Genomic DNA, 18983 nt, shown 5'->3' with positions numbered 1-18983 from the left:
ATTATTTTTGTTTTAGGTAATCCACCACCCCGACCTCTCACGCCCACGCTCCTCTCGATCCGCGACAATTGTTAGCTGCTTTACCTCGCTCTCCCGCTCTGCAACTGATGGCTCCTCTCCAGATCCTTCACTTCCAGCCTATCAGTTACGAGTATTCAAACTGTTAACCCCTCCCCTTTGGCCACATCTCCTATTCCACCACCTTCTCGCACCTTCTCTACTCCTTTCTCCTCCCCTCCCCCTCCTCGGCTCGCGCACTTTTCCCTCTGTTACTCTCGCAGCGTCTAATGGACTCAGCTCCTTTTTAGAGAGAGAGACCCAGGGAAAGGGGAAGAAGTGCCTGGGGTTGTGAGGTTGTGAGCAGCTCATGGGGTCAGGAGTCAATGATCTTAGGAAGTAATAGTGAGTTAAACTCCATTTCCCACACAGAGAGAGATGGGAGAAACTTGGAGGATAGAAATGGGTGTCTATGATGAGAAAGGTAGATTGAAGGATCCTACTCTGTGTATCCCATGAACTCTGATTATTCATTACTGACTGTTATAACCTTTACTAAAAAGTACATAGTTCCTGGGTGGAAAAATCCAGTAGAAATAAAGGTAAGCATTTTGGTTAAGCTGGAAACTGTGTGACTGTTTGAACCTATATTTATGCCAGCACTAATAGAGAAACAGGGTGACCAAGTTCATGGAGGGGAGAATAGGTGATGTCTTCCCTGACCTTTTGGGGAAACATATTCTTCTTCACTGCTTTTAACAGGGTCCATTTCACTATCTGCATGACCAAAATTTTTAAACTCACTAAATAAATTAGAGAGATTGCCCTTTACCCTATTGAGACAGATCCTCTTGACATTTTATGTGTTAGGTAGTTGGGGTTACATAGGCACCCTACTGAATAGACTGTGATCAGTATATCGTACATTGAGTGTCAGGTGCCTAGCCTGAATTACTTAACACTCTCTTTTGGGTTTAACACAGAGGTTATTCTTAAACCTCATGTTAACAGAAACAGAATGCAGGTTGTCTTCACCTTTAGAGATTCAGGTATACAGTACATACTCTTTAAAGGCATGGAGCAGGAACAGTCCATTGTCCCTAGTAACAAGTTCAAATATTTCAAAAAAGATTCAGTTCAGGGTACTCACAACAGGTCCAGTCTGAGACCAGAATATCCAAGTTCACTTCCACATACACATAAGCAAGCTGATACATCAATTACTTCACTTCATCTTAATGTTATGGGTCCCAGTTCTCCTCATCTGGATTCTACATAGCATGACTAAGCAGCCATCAAGTTGCCCGGAACAAAGACATTTTAAGAACATAAGAACATAAGAAATTGCCATGCTGGTTCAGACCAAGAGTCCATCAAGCCGAGCATCCTGTTTCCAACAGAGGCCAAACCAGGCCACAAGAACCTGGCAATTATCCAAACACTAAGAACATCCCATGCCACTGATGCAATTAATAGCAGTGGCTATTCGATTAATAGCCATTAATGGACTTCTCCTCCAAGAACATATCCAAACCTTTTTTGAACCCAGCTACACTAACTGTACTAACCACATCCTCTGGCAACAAATTGCAGAGCTTTATTGTGTGTTGAGTGAAAAAGAATTTTCTCCGATTAGTCTTAAATGTGCTACTTTCTAACTTCATGGAATGCCCCCTAGTCCTTCTATTATTCAAAAGTGTAAATAACCGATTCACATCTACTCGTTCAAGACCTCTCATGATCTTAAAGACCTCTATCATAACCCCCCTCAGCCGTCTCTTCTCCAAGCTGAACAGCCCTAACCTCTTCAGCCTTTCCTCATAGGGGAGATGTTCCATCCCCTTTATCATTTTGGTCGCTCTTCTCTGTACCTTCTCCATCACAACTATATCTTTTTTGAGATGCGGCGACCAGAATTGTACACAGTATTCCAGGTGCGGTCTCACCAGAGGGCCCTTTTTTGTCCCTTCATTAATGTATTAAGATTGACTATTGTGGATATGGTAAAGAAAATTAATATTATAATCGGTATTAAACATATATTAGAGAAATACATACCTGTTAGGTAATGATATTCTCCAGGTTTGGAATAGTGCTGTATATTTATAGTATTTGATACGCTATCAATTGAAGTATGAACATTAGATGTACAGTAAATCTGTACTATTTGCCAATAGTTTTTTATTTTCATAAACTAGAACATGTTTTATTTCATATCCACTAATGAATTTGATACTGCTGTTAAAACATTACTGCAATAAGTGATAGAAATAACTTCTTTACAGTGTGGTGGTATTCTTTGGTTTCTCTTTTATTTGTAAGATAATAATTAATTTTTCTCTGTGTTTTTTTCAAATTGTTTATATAGTTTGCATCTTTTTCAGGTACTATGGGGTCATTTTTCAAAAAAATGTTCAATAACTAAATTAGGTTCCTAAATTTTAGACCCTAGATTTAAGTAGATTTTCAGCTGAATTTAGGAATTGAAGTTTTCAGTTGAACATTTTCATAAATTTAGGTATTTTAAAAACTTAGGTACCTAAATTTAGGCTGGCAATCTATTTGCCTAGATTTTGGTACCTAAGGAGCCTGTTTTTTCAAAATATAATAATGCATTTGCCTATCCAATCTGTTTTTTATTCTAATATATACTGCATAAAATCTATCCCAGTACTCTGTAAAATATTCACTTAAAGAACCGCAGGAAGGGACATTGCTAGAAACAAACAGAAGAGAGTTACATTTGACTTCTCATCAGAAGATAATTCAAGTGACTCAGATAACAGAGAGACACCAATAGAGAAAGAACCCAGAGATGACTTTTCATCACAGGAGTCCTTTTTTAGGACCAGGCAGAAGAGGCCACCACAACTGTTAAAAATACAAAGGACTTACTCAGGGCAGAGGGTCCAGGTATGAAGAACAATGTCCGGTAACCGGACAGCAGACATGATACAGCAATCTGCAGTTATAAATTTGTCATCCCATAGGTTAACTATGAATCAAGAGGCAGTCTTAAACAAAGGTTTATTATATATTCCAACAGCATGTCATGAATCTTTTTCCACATGAGTTTCCATATATAGATTTATTAGAACACTAAACATTAAATTGCTTTTCCAAAAATATCCCAGAATAACTATGTATATCTCGGTGGGCACAGGCCATTCAAATTGGAGCCCTCCAGGTCCATTGGACACTTATGTGGAAACTTTTCGTGATTTAGTATTACAAAATCTTAGTCAAATTGAAACTAATCGTTCAAAAACCTTTCACAATTTACGGAAAGAAGAACATGAAGCTTTTTTATAAAGCATATGATGGTAGCCTAAATATATTAACAATATCCCTCACATGCAAGGTTGTGTGTGGTTGAAGATTATAATTATAGGTGACATTTCTTATACAAAAAAATCTATCCTAGCTGTTAGTCATAGAAGATAGACTGCTTGTAGTATATCACTCCTTATCAAAGTAAGATTTTGATATCTTCCTCTGATTCACTTCCACCATGGGTAAATGTGCATATATGTTCCCATACTTAATCGAACACCCAGTAGTCATGCTTGTCGCCCACTAGTATATTACCACCAAGCCTTGTACTTGGCCACTGCCAACCTGCCATTATGGTTTCTCAGAAATTTTAGGCTGGTGGGATCATCCCAGCTCCCTTACGGTCTGTGGTGTTGCTAGGTTAAACTCCCTTTATCTTCCTCTTTTCTTCTTGTTATCATCTTGTTGATTGATACTCAGTCACTACCAATCCGCAGATGAGTTGTAACCTGCTCTTCCAACCCAGTTACTACTGCTACCTTTATAAAGTAAGCCCCAAACTGGCACCTTCAAGTCCTGGACTCCTCTACTGGAGCCAAAATAATAAGAAGCCATAAGGAATTACCAAGATTCATTGGCAAAGCTTCAACCTAACTTGATTTAACATGTTTGGCTGGCTAAGTACCTCTAAACAAAATTACCTACAATTTATATCACCTGAATTAAATAGTTCAGAAATCAGTGGCCAGCTGACTCTTAATAGGGTGAATTTGTGCAAGATGTCAATCCCTGTCTCCAATGTCCTCCACTTTCAACATCAATTGCTCTTTTATTGCAATCTGCCTCTTATAGTTCTGGTATGTCCATCTTATACCTACAGTTAGGAGAACTTCATTTGGCATCAGGCAAATTCCGTTTTCGGCATTTTTAGGCTGGGGAAGGGCCTGAGATGTGGAGTGAGAGAGAGAGACTCTGGGGGTGGCACCAAAGTAAGCAGCTATTTATGCTACTATAGGATGCCCATCTAGTAACTCGAGGTGAAGTTTAGGTAGTACTGTAGGGGTTAGGTGCCACTTTTACCTGCAGAGTGAGATGTACGAACAGAACAGTACACTCTTGTGAAGATTTGATGTCCTTCGGAGTGAAAAATATTCATACAACGATGAGATTTGTAGAATGTTCTCTCAACCTAGCTTGATTTTACCCAGGTAGAGAGTACAACAAGCTAAGTTGAGAGAACATTCTACAAATCTCATCTTTGTGTGAGTTTCCTCACTCCAAAGGACATCAGATCTTCACATGAGTGTATATGATTTCTATAAACTTGTTTATTTGAATTAATGTTGCACTTGCATTTGTTTATTGCAAGTTAAAAAGAGTAAATTGGAGATCTGAGACTGATTTATCCAGGAAAAAAAACCAAACCTTTGCCAAATAAGGCCCATTAAAATGTAATAATAGTTCTGAATAAAATTGTCATATTTCTTTGTCTCCTGACACCTCACATGAGATTTCAGAAGCTACTTTGGATCTCTGTAATCCTTCATCAGAGCACTTGTTTGCTTGCCGAACATCTGTGGAATGTTAAGTTATTAAACAGACCTGCTTTAGTTTACATTGTTTTGGATCACATCCCAGCACATTCAGTCAGGATAGCATTCCTGCCTGCCGGTAGATTACGTGAACCTCACACATCCCTTAAAAAGGTTTGTTCAGTAAAGAGTCTTCTCACTGAGACCGTGGTGTCACGGCTCCAAGATTTTATTTCCCTTTAAGAGAAGCTGTTGTCATTTTTCCATTTGAAGAGACCGCACCTCAGAGCAAGCATACCATTACAAAGCCAAGATCTGAGGGTAACCTAAACAGGTAATAGTTTATCTTTTCTTTCAGTGTAGTGCACATCTTAGATATTTTGAGCAAGGATCAACTGTTATTTACTACCTGTATTATTATTATTATTATTAATATTTACATATAATTGCCTCTAGTTTTACAGATTCTTTTAGTTTTCGTGTCTATGTTAAATAATTTCAAAGACAAGAAATATCTGAATCAGAGCAAGTATTATAAGGTTGTATTTTGCTAGTGTTTTGTTGTGGGTTTTCTTTTGAAATGCGAGGTTTTCATTGCTTAAATTTTGTGGTTGATTAAAAAAATATTGAGTTTGCCGGTCTGTTCTGCTTGTGTGTACTTTCTGTCAACATGTTTTACTCAGGTGTTAGTGTTTATTTTGCTATATAAATAATTTTTTTAAACATGCTGATGACCTTTCCATCACTAATTTCAGTTATAGCAAACTGTTAACATTTGGTTGAAGCTAAAATTGGTGAATATTACTGGTGTAGCAATATTTATAAAGAAGGGTTTTATCTTTCTGTTTGGTATTTAAATATACATTGTTTGTTAGAAAGATAGTTCTGTACACTGTTTCCAGAATATTAGCTCACATCTCCTCCAGGTGACCCAAAGGGTAGAAGACATAAACCTGGATTTGAACCTAGGTAACTCTGCATAGCTGCTGAGTTACTGGGCCGAGCTCCTTAATGATATCTTCTGTAGTATAAGAATTGCTCACTCAGTGCAGCAAATCTTAGTTTTATGTCCCACTTTATTAGCAAATCTTTTAAATATTCAAAGACTTTCTCTCCGGATAGCTATTTGAGTTGCTTATCCAGGCACTAGGACTTGAATATTTCCTTCCACTCCGTGGCTAAATTTTGTCTGGATGAAACATTTTACCTGGACAAAATTTAGCTGCATAGAAACAGGGAATGAGGGTGTTCTTCCAGAGCATGGCAACATTTTAGCCTGTGAACCTGTGCTACTCAGTTAAAGTTAGCTGGGTATGTTTGATTAGAAAAGTAGCCATCCCAAAGTTTCCTGGGTAACTGTAGCTGAGTATATTCAGCAGAACATTTATCCAGGTATGTTCTGCTGAATATCCAAGTAAAGTTACCAGGGTAACTTTCCTGCTTGCTGACTCACTGAATATCAATCTCCTAGTTTACATTTCATGTTTAACTATCATACAGTATGTAGAGTAATAGATTAAAGACTGCTTTAGAAATCAGGCTTACTGCTGTATTTGTTACTCTTTTGGAAGTAATGAATGGTAACAATGTTTAAAAAATTTCCTATATTAAAAAAAACTATTAGGAGTTATTTTATCTTTTACAACACCAAAAATTAAAGGTTGATACATTTAGTCAAAAAACATTAATACGGCATTCTTGTCTTCAATCAGGTTATGTGGGTATGCAATTTATGTCGAAAGCAACAAGAAATTTTAACCAAATCCGGAGCATGGTTTTTTGGAGGTGGGACACAGCAGCCATCCAGTCAAGATGGAGCCCTGAGTGATACTGCCACTGGCGGTAGCTCTGATGCACCCAGAGAAAAGAAAGCACGACTTCAAGAACGATCGAGATCCCAAACTCCCTTAAGTGCAGCAACAACGGCAGGATCACAAGAAACATCTTCTTCCAGTATCCACTCTGACAGGAGCAAGGGGCCCGAATTATTGCAGCAAGTTACAGGCCAGGAGCAGAAACAAGCATCAAGATCTAGAAGTGAACCACCAAGAGATAGGTAAGATATAAGAAACCCAGTTATTTAATGTGCTTTCAGATTTCGACTCATAGCTTATCATTTAAGTCAGAAATAGTCACTGAATATATCATGTACCTTATATTAAAAAATGGAATATGCTCTAAGACAGGGCTTCACATGGCTGCCCTGGGGATCCCAAAGCGTCAGGTTTTCAGGATATCCTCAATGAATATGCATGTGATAAATGTGCCTACATTGTAGACCTATCATATGCAAATTTATCTCATATATATTTATTTTGGATACCCTAAAAACCTGACTAGTTGTAGGGTCACTTGCACAGGTTTAGGAATCCCTGCTATAGGAAGTTATTGGAAATATTGTGAACAATATATTTTAAGAACTTCCATTAAGGAAAATAAAATTACTGGTTTTGGGGGTAATTTTTAAAAGGATATATGTACATAAACCTAGGTGTATGTACTTAAATCTACTTTTGAAGATTATCCAGGAAGTTATGTAGAGAAAAGTATGAATGTAACTGGATTACACTTGCACTTTTCCCTGCACGCATGCTAGGCCTTCCAAAGGATGAAGTTGGGATGGGGAAAGTACTTACATGTGTACTTTGGATTTTCAAAAGTATGTGTGCAAATGTACACAAGAAAGTTGTACCCACTCATAAGAAGACATAACTTCCTTCACATACAGTATGTGTATGCACATATCAGCACAACCTGAAAATTTTGAAAGTGAATTTAGCATAAATATGCTTTGAAAATGTGGACTAAATTCTGTGGATACTTTAAAGTCTCAAACTTGCCACATGTGGGCCACTGAAAATTACCCTCTTTATGTAATTGTTTATAGTTTTTGTCACTACAGTTCATGACCTCGTCAAGTTTTGCTTTTGTACAATTAACACAGTTGCATTGAAGATGAGGTCTATAGTACTTGGCTTTTACTATTTGCATTCAGTGAATGGACTAAGCATTTTTGTAATTGATGCAAAATGGGAGAAATATGTTGGTACAGTTGTACAGTGGTAGATACAATAGATATTCTAAGAAATTGTTTATTTGATTGTAATTGTTCAGAATGGCAGAGTCTAACAGAATAAAGATCTTGAATGTGACTAAATGCACAATAGAATCTTTATGGGTAGAAATCCCATGTGTGTTGGGGGAAGAGTATGGCGATAGGGGTATACTTCCATCCACCTAGCCAAAATGGTCAGATGAAAATGAAATGATAAGAGAAATTAGAGAAGTTACACATTTGGCAGTGCAGTAATAATGGGAGATTTCAATTACCCAAATATTGACTGAGTAAATGTAACATCAGGACATGCTGTTATGAATCTGCTCCTGTGGAGGGAGGAGTTAGCAATCTGTTATGAATCTGCTCCTGTGGAAGGAGGAGTTAGCAATCTGTTTTGCTCTACTTCTCAAGAAGGGAGAAGTTATCAATCTGTTATGGAACGGCTCCTGTGGAAGGAGGAGTTAGCAATCTGATATGCTCAGCTCCTGTAGAGGGAGTACTTAACAATCCGTTAAGGTATAGACTGCGGAGTTGCAATCTGTAATGAATCTGTTGCTGAAGGCTCCTGATGGGGAAGGAGTAGCAATCTGTTACCAGCAGAGTGCTTAGAGACGACACTCAGCTGTAGAGGAATGTAGATAGGTGGATCCTTGGGCCGATGGCAGATGACTGCGCCCCCAGGAGGATATCCTGAGAGGGACCACCGGCTAGGCTTGGGTATGGAGACAGAGACAGATAATTATTTTATTAGACAGGTTAGTAGAACCACCAGAGGTGGCAGTAGTGAGGTGATATGCCCGGCAGGGCTGAAGTCCCTCAGGTACTGGAACAGCGATCCCAGGGTTGCTGAGCTGTAGAGAAACTATAGATAGTGAGTAGACAGGGTATGCTGTGTTCATAGCCAGAACTGGATGACAAAACTCACATAAGGTCTTAAGGAAGCTCAGTAGCTGGAAAGGGTTAGGCCCTCAAGGAGCGAGTACCTGCTTCCAGGGAAAGCTCTGAGAGAGCGATGGTAACTCACAAATGTCTGTATCTTCGATAGCTTCCAGGCAGTAGAGAATCTTCAGAGTGTTCAGGAACATGGGCCCTCGAGGAGCGAGTACCGGTTCCTATCTGCAATCTGAAATAAAGAAAAGAGAGCGAGGTCCCTGAGGAGCGGGTACCCCTGGTAAGTCCGAGGAGGCAGAGTAGCTTGGGAGAAAAGCCGAAGCAATCCCCTTGCTAACTCGATTCGTTAGCGAATACTGAGACCTTTTATATTGGAAGCAGATGACGTCATCTCAGGGGGACGCCCCTGAGGTTCGCGCCCTTGCTGGTACATCAATCGGAGCGCGCGCGCGTGCCCTACATCATCAGGCAACATGGCGGATGTGCAGCATCGTGCTGGTCCGGGGACGCTGGAGGGAGATGGCAAGAAGATGCTGCGGCAGCTAACCGTCCATCAGACCCAGAGCGAGTCGCCACAGAGGTAAAGAGGGCAGAGTGAGGGCATCGAGCAGTGACGGACGCAACACATGCTATAGAAGTAAAGTTTCTGGATGGAATAAATTACTGCATCATTAAGCAGTTAGTTCATGAACCGATGAAAGAGAGAGCCATTTTAAATCTAATTCTTAGTGGAATGGAGGATTTGGTACAAGATGTAACAGTGGTGGGACTACTTGGCAATAGTGATCATAACATGATCAAATTTGGCTTAATGACTGGAAGCGAGACAGTAAGTAAATCTACAGCTCTAGCACTAAACTTTCAAAAGGGAGACTTTGATAAAATGAGAAAAATTAGAAAAAAATGAAAAGTGCGGTTACAAAGGTTAAGAGTGCACAACAGGCATGGACATTGTTTAAAAATACCATCTTAGAAGCACAGTCCAGAAGTATTCCATGCATTTAAAAAGGTGGAAACAAGACCAAACGACTGCCAGCATGGTTAAAAGATGAGATGAGAGAGATTATTTTAGCTAAAGGAACTTCCTTTAAAAATTTGAAGGATTCATCTGAAGAAAATAGAAAAAATCATAAGCAATGCAAGTTACATGTAAAACATTGATAAGACTGATTAGACAGGCTAAGAGAGAATTTGAAAAGAATCTGGCCATAGTGGCAAAAACTCATAATTAAAATTTTAAAAAATATATCCAAAGCAGGAAGCTTGCGAGGGAGTCAGTTGGTCCATTAAATGATGGCAGAGTTACAAGACAATTTGGGAAGAAAAGGCCATTGCAGAAAGCTTAAATTCATTCTTTGCTTCAGTGTTTACTAATGAGGATGTTGGGGAAATACCCATTCTAGTAATGTTTTTCAAAGATGATTATTCAGATGAAGTAACCCAAATCACATTGAACCTGGAAGATGTAGTAGGCCAGATTGACAAACTGAAGAGTAGCAAATTGCCCAGACCAGATGGTATATACCCAGGGTTCTGAAAAACTAAAAAATTAATTTAGATCTATTACTAGTAATTTGCATCCTATCATTAAAATTGTTCATTCTACTGGAAGATTGGAGGGTGGCCAGTATAACCCAGATCTTTAAAAAGGGCTCAGGGATGATCTGGGAAACTACAGACCAGTAGGCATGACTTCAGTGCTGGGAAAAATCATGGAATCTATTCTAAAGAACAAACTCACACAACATCTGGATAGATATGGTTTAATGGAACACAGCATGGATTTATCCAAGGGAATTCTTGCCTCACAAATCTGCCACATTTTTTGAAGGGGTTAATAAACATGTGGGTAAAGATGAGCCGATGCAGTATATTTAGATTTTCAGAATGTGTTTGACATATTCCCGAATGAGAGACTCCTGAGAAAATTGAAGTCATGGGATAAGAGGCAATGCTCTTTTGTAGATTGTAACCTGGTAAAATGTTAGAAAAAAGAGAATAGGATTAAATTGTCAGTTTTCTCAGTGGAGAAAGGTAAACAGTAGAATGCTTTTTGGACTGGCACTTTTTAATATATTTATAAATGATCTGGAAAGGGGAATGACAAGTGAGGTGATGAAATTTGCAGATGACACAAAATTATTCATAGTTGTTAAATCACAAATGGATTGTGATAAATTGCAGGAGGACCTTGTGAGACTAGAAGACTGGGCATCCAAATGGCAGATGAAATTTAATGTAGAGAAGAACAAAGTGATGCACATAGGGAAAAATAACCCATGATGTTAAATTCCATATTAGGAGTTAGCACCCAGGAAAAAGATATAGGTGTCATAGTGGTCAATACATTGAAATCATTAGCTGCAGTGTTCAAAAAAGCAAACAGAATGTTAAGAATTATTAGGAAATGGTGAATAAAATGGAAAATGTCATAATGCCTCTGTATTGCTCCATGGTGAGACCGCTCCTTGAGTATTGTTTACAATTCTGTAACTGCACCTCAAAAAGGATATAGTTGCACTAGAAAAGGTACAGAGAAGGGTGACAAAAATGATGAAGGGGATGGTACAGCTCCCCTATGAGGAAAGGCTAAAGAGTTTAGGGCTGTTCAGCTTGTAGAACAGACAGCTGAGGGGGGATATGATAGAGGTCTGTAAAATCTTGAGAGCACTAGAATGGGTAAATGTGAGTCAGTTATTTACTCTTTCAGATAATACAAGGATTAGGGAGCACTCCATGAAGTTAGCAAGTAGCACATTTAAAACAAATTGGAGACAAATCTTTTTCACTTAATACACAATTAAGTTTTGGAATTCATTGCCAGAGGATGTGGTAAATGCAGTTAGCATAGCTGGGTTTAAAAAAAGGTTTGGACTAGCTCCTAGAGGAGATGTCCATAAACTGCTATTAATTAAGATGACTTAGGGAATAGCTACTGCTTATTGCTAGCATTAGTAGCATGTGATTTATTTAATGTTTGGGTTCTTGCCAGGTACTTATATACTGCAAAGGCCACTGCTGGAAACAGGGTGCCAAGCATGATGGGCTGTCAGTCTGACCCAGTATGGCAACTTCTTTTGTTCTTATGATACTAAACGAGATGTTTTCATGTCCTCCCTGTTGCACTGGAGGTGGACCCTTGGCCTGGCACAGGATTGGTATGGCCCTCTGACGGATCCCAGAGGGCGCCTGCCGCCAGGAAACAAAGCACACGACGAGACAGAGGCAAGCTGGAGCTTCACCAATAACGGCCCGGGGGCTCCGCGGGTTGAGCATTTGGATTCTTGGGCTGCCTGGGCTTAGGTGGGCCTCTGGGGGTCTCCCAGAGAGGTAGCGGAGAGGTGTGCCTACCAAGAATAGGGGTGTGTGGCTGGCGGCAAGCAGATGAGCTAGACCGGAACAGAGGGTACCAGAGACCATGGGTACGAGGCAGGAACTGGAGGTCCTCCGGACAGAGTAGGCAGCGCCTAGTGGTCTAGCTCGAGGAAAGCCGCAGACAGCTTCAAGGCAGGTGGACCTGGTGGTCGCAGGAGGAGGAAAGAGAGTGTCCGAATGGAGCGGAAGGGACAAAGCCAGGGTATCTGTCTGAGAATGGTCAGCCAAAGCAAGGGTCATTTCCAGGTGTCAGTCCAATCATGGTGAAAGGCAAGCAGAGCTCAGTTCCAGGTATCAGTCCAATCGTGGTCAAAGGCAAACAGAGGTCAGTACCAGGTAATCAGTCCAAGGAGGTACTACCTGAGTAGTGGAACGTGGAACAAGACTCAGGAGCGAAGGGACTCAGGAACAGATGCTGGAACACAGGAGTAAAGACAGGAACACAGGAACGCAGGAACACTGGAACAGGCACAGGAACTCCGGAACGCAGGAAAACTGGAACAGGCACAGGAACTCCGGAACGCAGGAAAACTGGAACAAGCACAGGAACACAGGAATGCAGGAATACTGGAACAAGCACAGGAACACAGAAACAAGCACAAGGATGGCAACCAGCTTCTCACACAGAGACAACCTGTTTGCCAAGGCGAGGTTCTGGGGGCAGAGGCTCACTTTATATGCGGAGGCTATGTGACAGTATTGAGAGGCGCCTGGGCCGAGGTTTCCGCCTTGGGCCATTTAAAGGGCGGAGTGTTGGCCGCGTGTGAGCCTAGGGACGGGGCCAAGGACGCCGAGGACACGGAGCCCTTGAGGGAGCGCCGTCGTAAGGCCTGAGCTCTGGAGGAAGCCGGAGATGCCTGGGGAAAGCACCAGGGACACCGGGAACTGGCAGCCATGGCAAGGGAGGCCCGGCTTGGACCTGCGGAGGAGAGCCTGAGGTAAGCAGGACCGGTCGTGGCACCAGCGCGGCCGGGACGCGCAACACTCCCCATATTCATCATTCGAGAGATCTGTTGGAGAAATGTACTTATTTATCTTAAAATTTATAGACCATGTTTTCAGCCTTTCTAGGCTGCCCAGAGTGGTATATAAAGAAATAGGAAAAGCATAAGTACAAAATTCACATTTCAAAAATCAAGAAATAAATCATATGAAAACAAAAAATAAAACAACAAAACACTATATTAAAACAGTGCAGAAACATAAAACTGTAAACATATTAAACAATGAATACATTTTTAAAAACAACCCCCCATCATTCATAAGAACATATGGAATTGCCATACTGGGTCAGATAAAGGGTCCATCAAGCCCAGCATCCTGTTTCTAACAGTGGCCAAACCAGGCTACAATAACCTGGCAAGTACCCACACACTAAGAAGATCCCATGCTATGTAGTAGCAGAGGCCATTCCCTAAGTCAACTTGATTAATAGAAGTTAATGGACTTCTCCAAGAACGTATCCAAACATTTTTCAAACCAGGTACACAAATTGCACTAACAACATCCTCTGCAACAAATTCCAGAGCTTAATTGTGCATTGATTGAAAAAGAATGTTCTCCAATTAGTTTTAAATGTTGCTAACTTCATAGAGTGCCCCCTAGTCCTTCTATTATCTGAAAGTGTAAATAACCGATTTACATCTACCTGTTCTAGACCTCTCATGATTTTAAAGACCTCTATCATATCCCCTTCAGCCATCTCTTCTCCCTAACCTCTTTAGCCTTTTCTCAGAGGGGAGCTGTTCCATCCCCATTATCATTTTGGACACCCTTCTCTGTACCTCCTCCTGTGCAACTTTATCTTTTTTTAGATGCGTTGATCAGAACTGTAGACAGTACTCAAGATGCGGTCTCACCATGGAGCGATACAGAGGCATTATGACATTTTCCATTTTATTTACCATTCCCTTCCTAATAATTCCTAACTTTCTGTTTGCTTTTTTGACTGCTGCAGCACATTGAGCTGACAATTTCAATGTATTATCCACCATGATGCCTAGATTGTTTTCCTGGTATATGGAACCTAACATTGTGTAACTTATGCATGGGTTATTTTTCCTTATAATGCAACTCCTTGCACTTGTCCACATTAAATTTTATCTGCCGTTTGGATGCCCACTCTTCCAGTCTCACAAGGTCCTCCCACAATTTATCACAATCCACATGTGATTTAACTACTCTGAATAACTTTGTATCATCTGCAAATTTGATAACCTCACTCGTATTCCTTTCCAGATCATTTATAAATATATTGAAAAGCACTGGTCCAAGTACAGATCCCTGAGGCAGTCTACCTTTAACCCTTTTCTAATGAGAAAATTGACCATTTAATCCTACTCTCTGTTTTCTGTCTTTTAATCAATTTGTAATCCATGAAAGGACATCGCCTCCTATCCCATGCCTTTATAGTTTTTTTTAGAAGCCTTTCATGAGGGACTTTGTCAAATGCCTTCTGAAAATCCAAATACACTAAATTTACTGGTTCACCTTTATCCACATGTTTATTAACCCCTTCAAAAAAATGAAGCAGATTTGTGAGGCAAGACTTTCAAATCCATGTTGACTCTTTTCCATTAAACCATGTCTTTCTATATGCTCTGTGATTTTGATCTTTAGAATAGTTTCTACTATTTTTCCCGGCACTGAAGTCAGGCTCACTGGTCTATAGTTTCCCAGATCTTCCCTTGAGCCCTTTTTTAATATTGGGGTTACATTGGCCACCCTCAAGTCTTCAGGTACAATGAATGATTTTTTATGATAGGTTACATATTTTAACTAATAGATCTGAAATTTCATTTTTCAGTTCCTTCAGAACTCTAGGATACATACCATCCGATCCAGGTGATTTGCTACTCTTTAGTTTGTCAATCTGGCCTACTACATCTTCCAGGTTCACAGTGATTTGGTTCAGTTCATCTGACTCATCACCCTTGAAAACCATCTCTAGAACTGGTATCTTCCCAACATCCTCATTAGTAAACATAGAAGCAAAGAATTAATTTAGTTTTACTGCAATGGCCTTATCTTCCCTAAGAGCCCCATTAACCCCTTGGTCATCTAATGGTCTAACCGACTCCCTCACAGGCTTCTTCCTTCTAATATATTTTAAAATGTTTTTACTATGAGTATTTACCTTTATGGCTAACTTCATTTCAAATTCTCTCTTCACCATCTTATCAATGTTTTACACTTAAATGGACAATGCTTATGCTTTTTCCTATTTTCTTCAGATGGATCCTTCTTCCAATTTTTGAAGGATTTTTTTGGGCTACAATAGCCTTTTTCACCTTACCTTTTAATTATGCCTGTAATCGTTTTGCTTTCCTTCCACCTTTCTTAATGCATGGACTACATCTGGACTGCTGGTCTAAGATTGTATTTTTAAACAATGTTCATGCCTGTTGAACACTTTTAACCTTTGCAGCTGCACCTTTCAGTTTTTTTCGAACTATTTTCCTCATTTTATCAAAGTTTCCATTTTGAAAATTTAGTGTTAGCGCTGTAGATTTACTTATTTATTTATTTATTTAACATTTTTTTATACCGGGATTCATGTAACTGACATGTAACTGACAAACAGGCATGTGAGAATGCAATTACATAGAACAGGGCATAAAACTAATACATGGGGGAAAACTTGGAACATAATAAAGGGGAAAAAACCGCATATTTATATTATTAGGCGTGTATATTTAATATGAGAGACAACTGGAAGGGGGACTTATTGTCCCCCTTCCAGTTATTAGTTCCAATTTAATCATATTATGATCACTATTGCCAAGTGGCCCCACCACTGTTACGTCTCTTATCAAATCCTGCATTCCACTAAGAATTAAATCTAAAATAGCTCCCTCTCTTGTTGGTTGCTGAACCAGTTGCTCCATGAAGCATTTGTTTATTCCATCCAGGAACTTTATGTCTCTAGCATGTCCTAATGTTACATTTACCCAGTCAATATTCAGGTAATTGAAATCTCCCATTATTATTGCACTGCCAAATTGGTTAGCTTTCCTAATTTCTCTTAGCATTTCAACATCTGTCTGATCATTTTGTCCAGGTGGACAGTAGTATACTCCTATCACTATACTCTTACCCAACACTCATGGGATTTCTCCCCATATAGATTTCACTGAGCATTTAGTCTCTTGTATGATCTTTGTCCTGTTGGACTCTATTGCCTCCTGGACATAAAGTGCCACACCACCAGCAAGTTGATCCTCCCTTTCATTGCGATATAATTTGTACCCTGATTTAGCACTGTCCCATTGGTTATCTTCCTTCCACCAGGTCTCTGAGATGCCAATTATGTCAATCTCATCATTTGCTGCTATACACTCTAACTCTCCCATCTTACTTCTTAGACTTATGGCATTTGCAGACAGACATTTCAAAGTTTGTTTTTTGTTTGTATTAACAACCTGCTTCTCAGTTGATAGGGATAATTTGGAAATCTTTAGCTCAGGTGATTTTTTACATATAGGCACATGGACTATGTTTGCTTTTATTGGAACCTCTCTGTTGGGATTCCCTAACTCTCCTGTTTCATTAGTATCCTTCAAGGATACATTCCTCTGAACCATGCACTGCTGAGTGACTGTCGGCTTTCCCCCTTGTTCTAGTTTAAAAGCTAGTTTAAAAGGCATATTCACCATGAAATATGCCTGATTTGAACCCCCAAAATCAGAAAATTATATAAAACTTCAAGGAAAGAACCGAGATTTAACTTTTAGTAGGGTTGATTGTCAACATCCACAGGGAGTCAATTTCACAATTTTTATTTATACATTTATATAAAACATTTGTAGCTCTCTTCTAATGAATTAATCATACTAAATAGGTAACAATAAAACATAAAGGCGGTCATTAATCAAATTGTTTAGGGCCTTATTGCGGGCATTAGGGCCCCAATGCCTGCAATGACACCATAATGCATGCAATAAATAATGCATCGTGAGATGTGTATGTATATTTAAAAAATGTAAATAAATGGGAGGGGTTTGGGTGTACTTTATGAAAATGAGGGGTGCATAATATTTCATGCGAGAAGTGGAGAGGGGAGAGGAGGGGAGAAAGAGAGAGAGCCTCTGGGGAGGCACACATATTTGGCAACTTTTTATACCACTGTAAGAGGGGCCATTCTGAACTTGGGGTGAGGTTTTGGTGGTGGGCTAGCTAGTGGGGGCAGTTTTGCATGCACAGTCAGAGGTCTGAACAGCACAGTAGACATCAGTGAAGATTTTATGTGATTTGGGGTAATGAAAGGTATAAAAAGACAAGATTTGTACAATGTACTCTCTACCTAGCTTGATGTACTCTTTACCTAGCTGATATCAAGCTAGGTCAAGGATACAATGTACAAATTTCATATTTGTGTACCTTTCATCACTGCAAATCACCTAAACTCTTCACCGATGTCTACTGTGCTGTTCGTATCTCTGATTGTGCATGTAAAACTGTTCCCCAAAACCTAGGCCACCACCAAACCCTCACCCCGTTACTAGTTGCCCCTCTTACAGTGGTATAAATAGTTTACTTATATGAGAGCATTACAAAAGATTCTCCCTCTCTCTCTCCCCCCCAAATGCAATAAAAGCCTCACTGGATAAATTTAATGCATGTTGGAAATTTTGGATGCATGTTGGAAATTTACCCTAATCACACTCCTTTTTTTTTATCACAGGTGCTATTCTCGCAAAATTTATAGTAAAATTATGAATCTAGCTGTAACATTCATAAAATAATCAAATAAACAGCACAAAATTAACAAGAAAATAAAATAAAAATAAGCAATGTAGGAGTTACTACCATAAGAGCTCTTACTCTAAGCCAAGTTTTTATTATAACTTTAAAAATTGGTATCATTAAAAGTACCTCTTGACTAGAGTACAAATCCTACTAGGGAACATGACATGCCTACTCATTTTTCAAACAGACAGGGTCATTTCCCCGAAACACTCAAAACAGCAGCATTAAAATCTAGGGATGTGAATCGTGTGCCCGATCGTCTTAACGATCGAAATCGTCTGGCAGGAGAAGAAAATTGTGTTTGGCACGATTTTTTAGTAAAAAAATCGGTTTTTCCTATTAGCGCGCACTAACGGGAGTTAGTGCACGCTAACAGGAAATGATACAATTTGACACTTTTCAGGTCAGTTAAGGTCAGTTTAGGAATGAATATGTATTCCTATTGGCTGCCCTCTTATTTATTCATGTTACCAAGGTTCCCACTGACAATATAGGGGAGATGAGAAATGGAAACGGTTGGTAGCTCGACAAAAAAAGTAATGTGATCAGTCAATGTGACTAGAACTTGTGCCCTATCTCTGATACCGGGAGTGTTGTGATCTTCCTGCATGCAGTGCCGTATCCCTGATACCGGGAGTGTTGTGATCTTCCTGCACGCAGTGCCCTATCCCTGATACCAGGGGTGTTGTGATCTTCTTGCACTCAGTGCCATATTCCTGATACTGGGAGTGTTGTGATCTTCCTGCATGCAGTGCCCTATCCCTGATACCGGGAGTGTTGTGATCTTCCTGCACGCAGTGCCCTATCCCTGATACCGGGAGTGTTGTGATTTTCCTGTACACATCCCGGTATCAGGGATAGGGCACTGCATGCAGGAAGATCACAACACTCCCGGTATCAGGGATAGGGCACTGTGTGCAGGAAGATCACAACACTCCCGGTATCAGGGATAGGGCACTGCGTGCAGGAAGATCACAACACTCCCGGTATCAGGGATAGGGCACCATGTGCAGGAAGATCACAACACTCCCGGTATCAGGGATATGGCACTGAGTGCAGGAAGATCACAACACCCCTTGTATTAGGGATAGGGCACTGCGTGCAGGAAG

General features: G+C 40.0%; 1 protein-coding gene across 6 annotated transcripts in view; it reads left to right on the top strand.

Moving 5' to 3' along the window:
* RIMS1 (regulating synaptic membrane exocytosis 1) overlaps window positions 1–18983 on the top strand; it is a 697371-nt gene that overhangs the window by 68640 nt on the left and 609748 nt on the right. For all 6 annotated transcript variants that reach the window (XM_029595629.1, XM_029595632.1, XM_029595630.1 and 3 more), the window contains exon 2: window positions 6515–6858. In XM_029595629.1, the coding sequence (XP_029451489.1) occupies window positions 6518–6858 (341 nt within the window). In that variant the 5' untranslated portion in view covers window positions 6515–6517. The remainder of the gene's footprint in view (window positions 1–6514; window positions 6859–18983) is intronic.

Source organism: Rhinatrema bivittatum, chromosome 3 (assembly GCF_901001135.1).
Source record: "Rhinatrema bivittatum chromosome 3, aRhiBiv1.1, whole genome shotgun sequence".
Taxonomy (NCBI): Eukaryota; Metazoa; Chordata; class Amphibia; order Gymnophiona; family Rhinatrematidae; genus Rhinatrema; species Rhinatrema bivittatum.
This window is presented reverse-complemented; position numbering and strand designations above follow the sequence as displayed.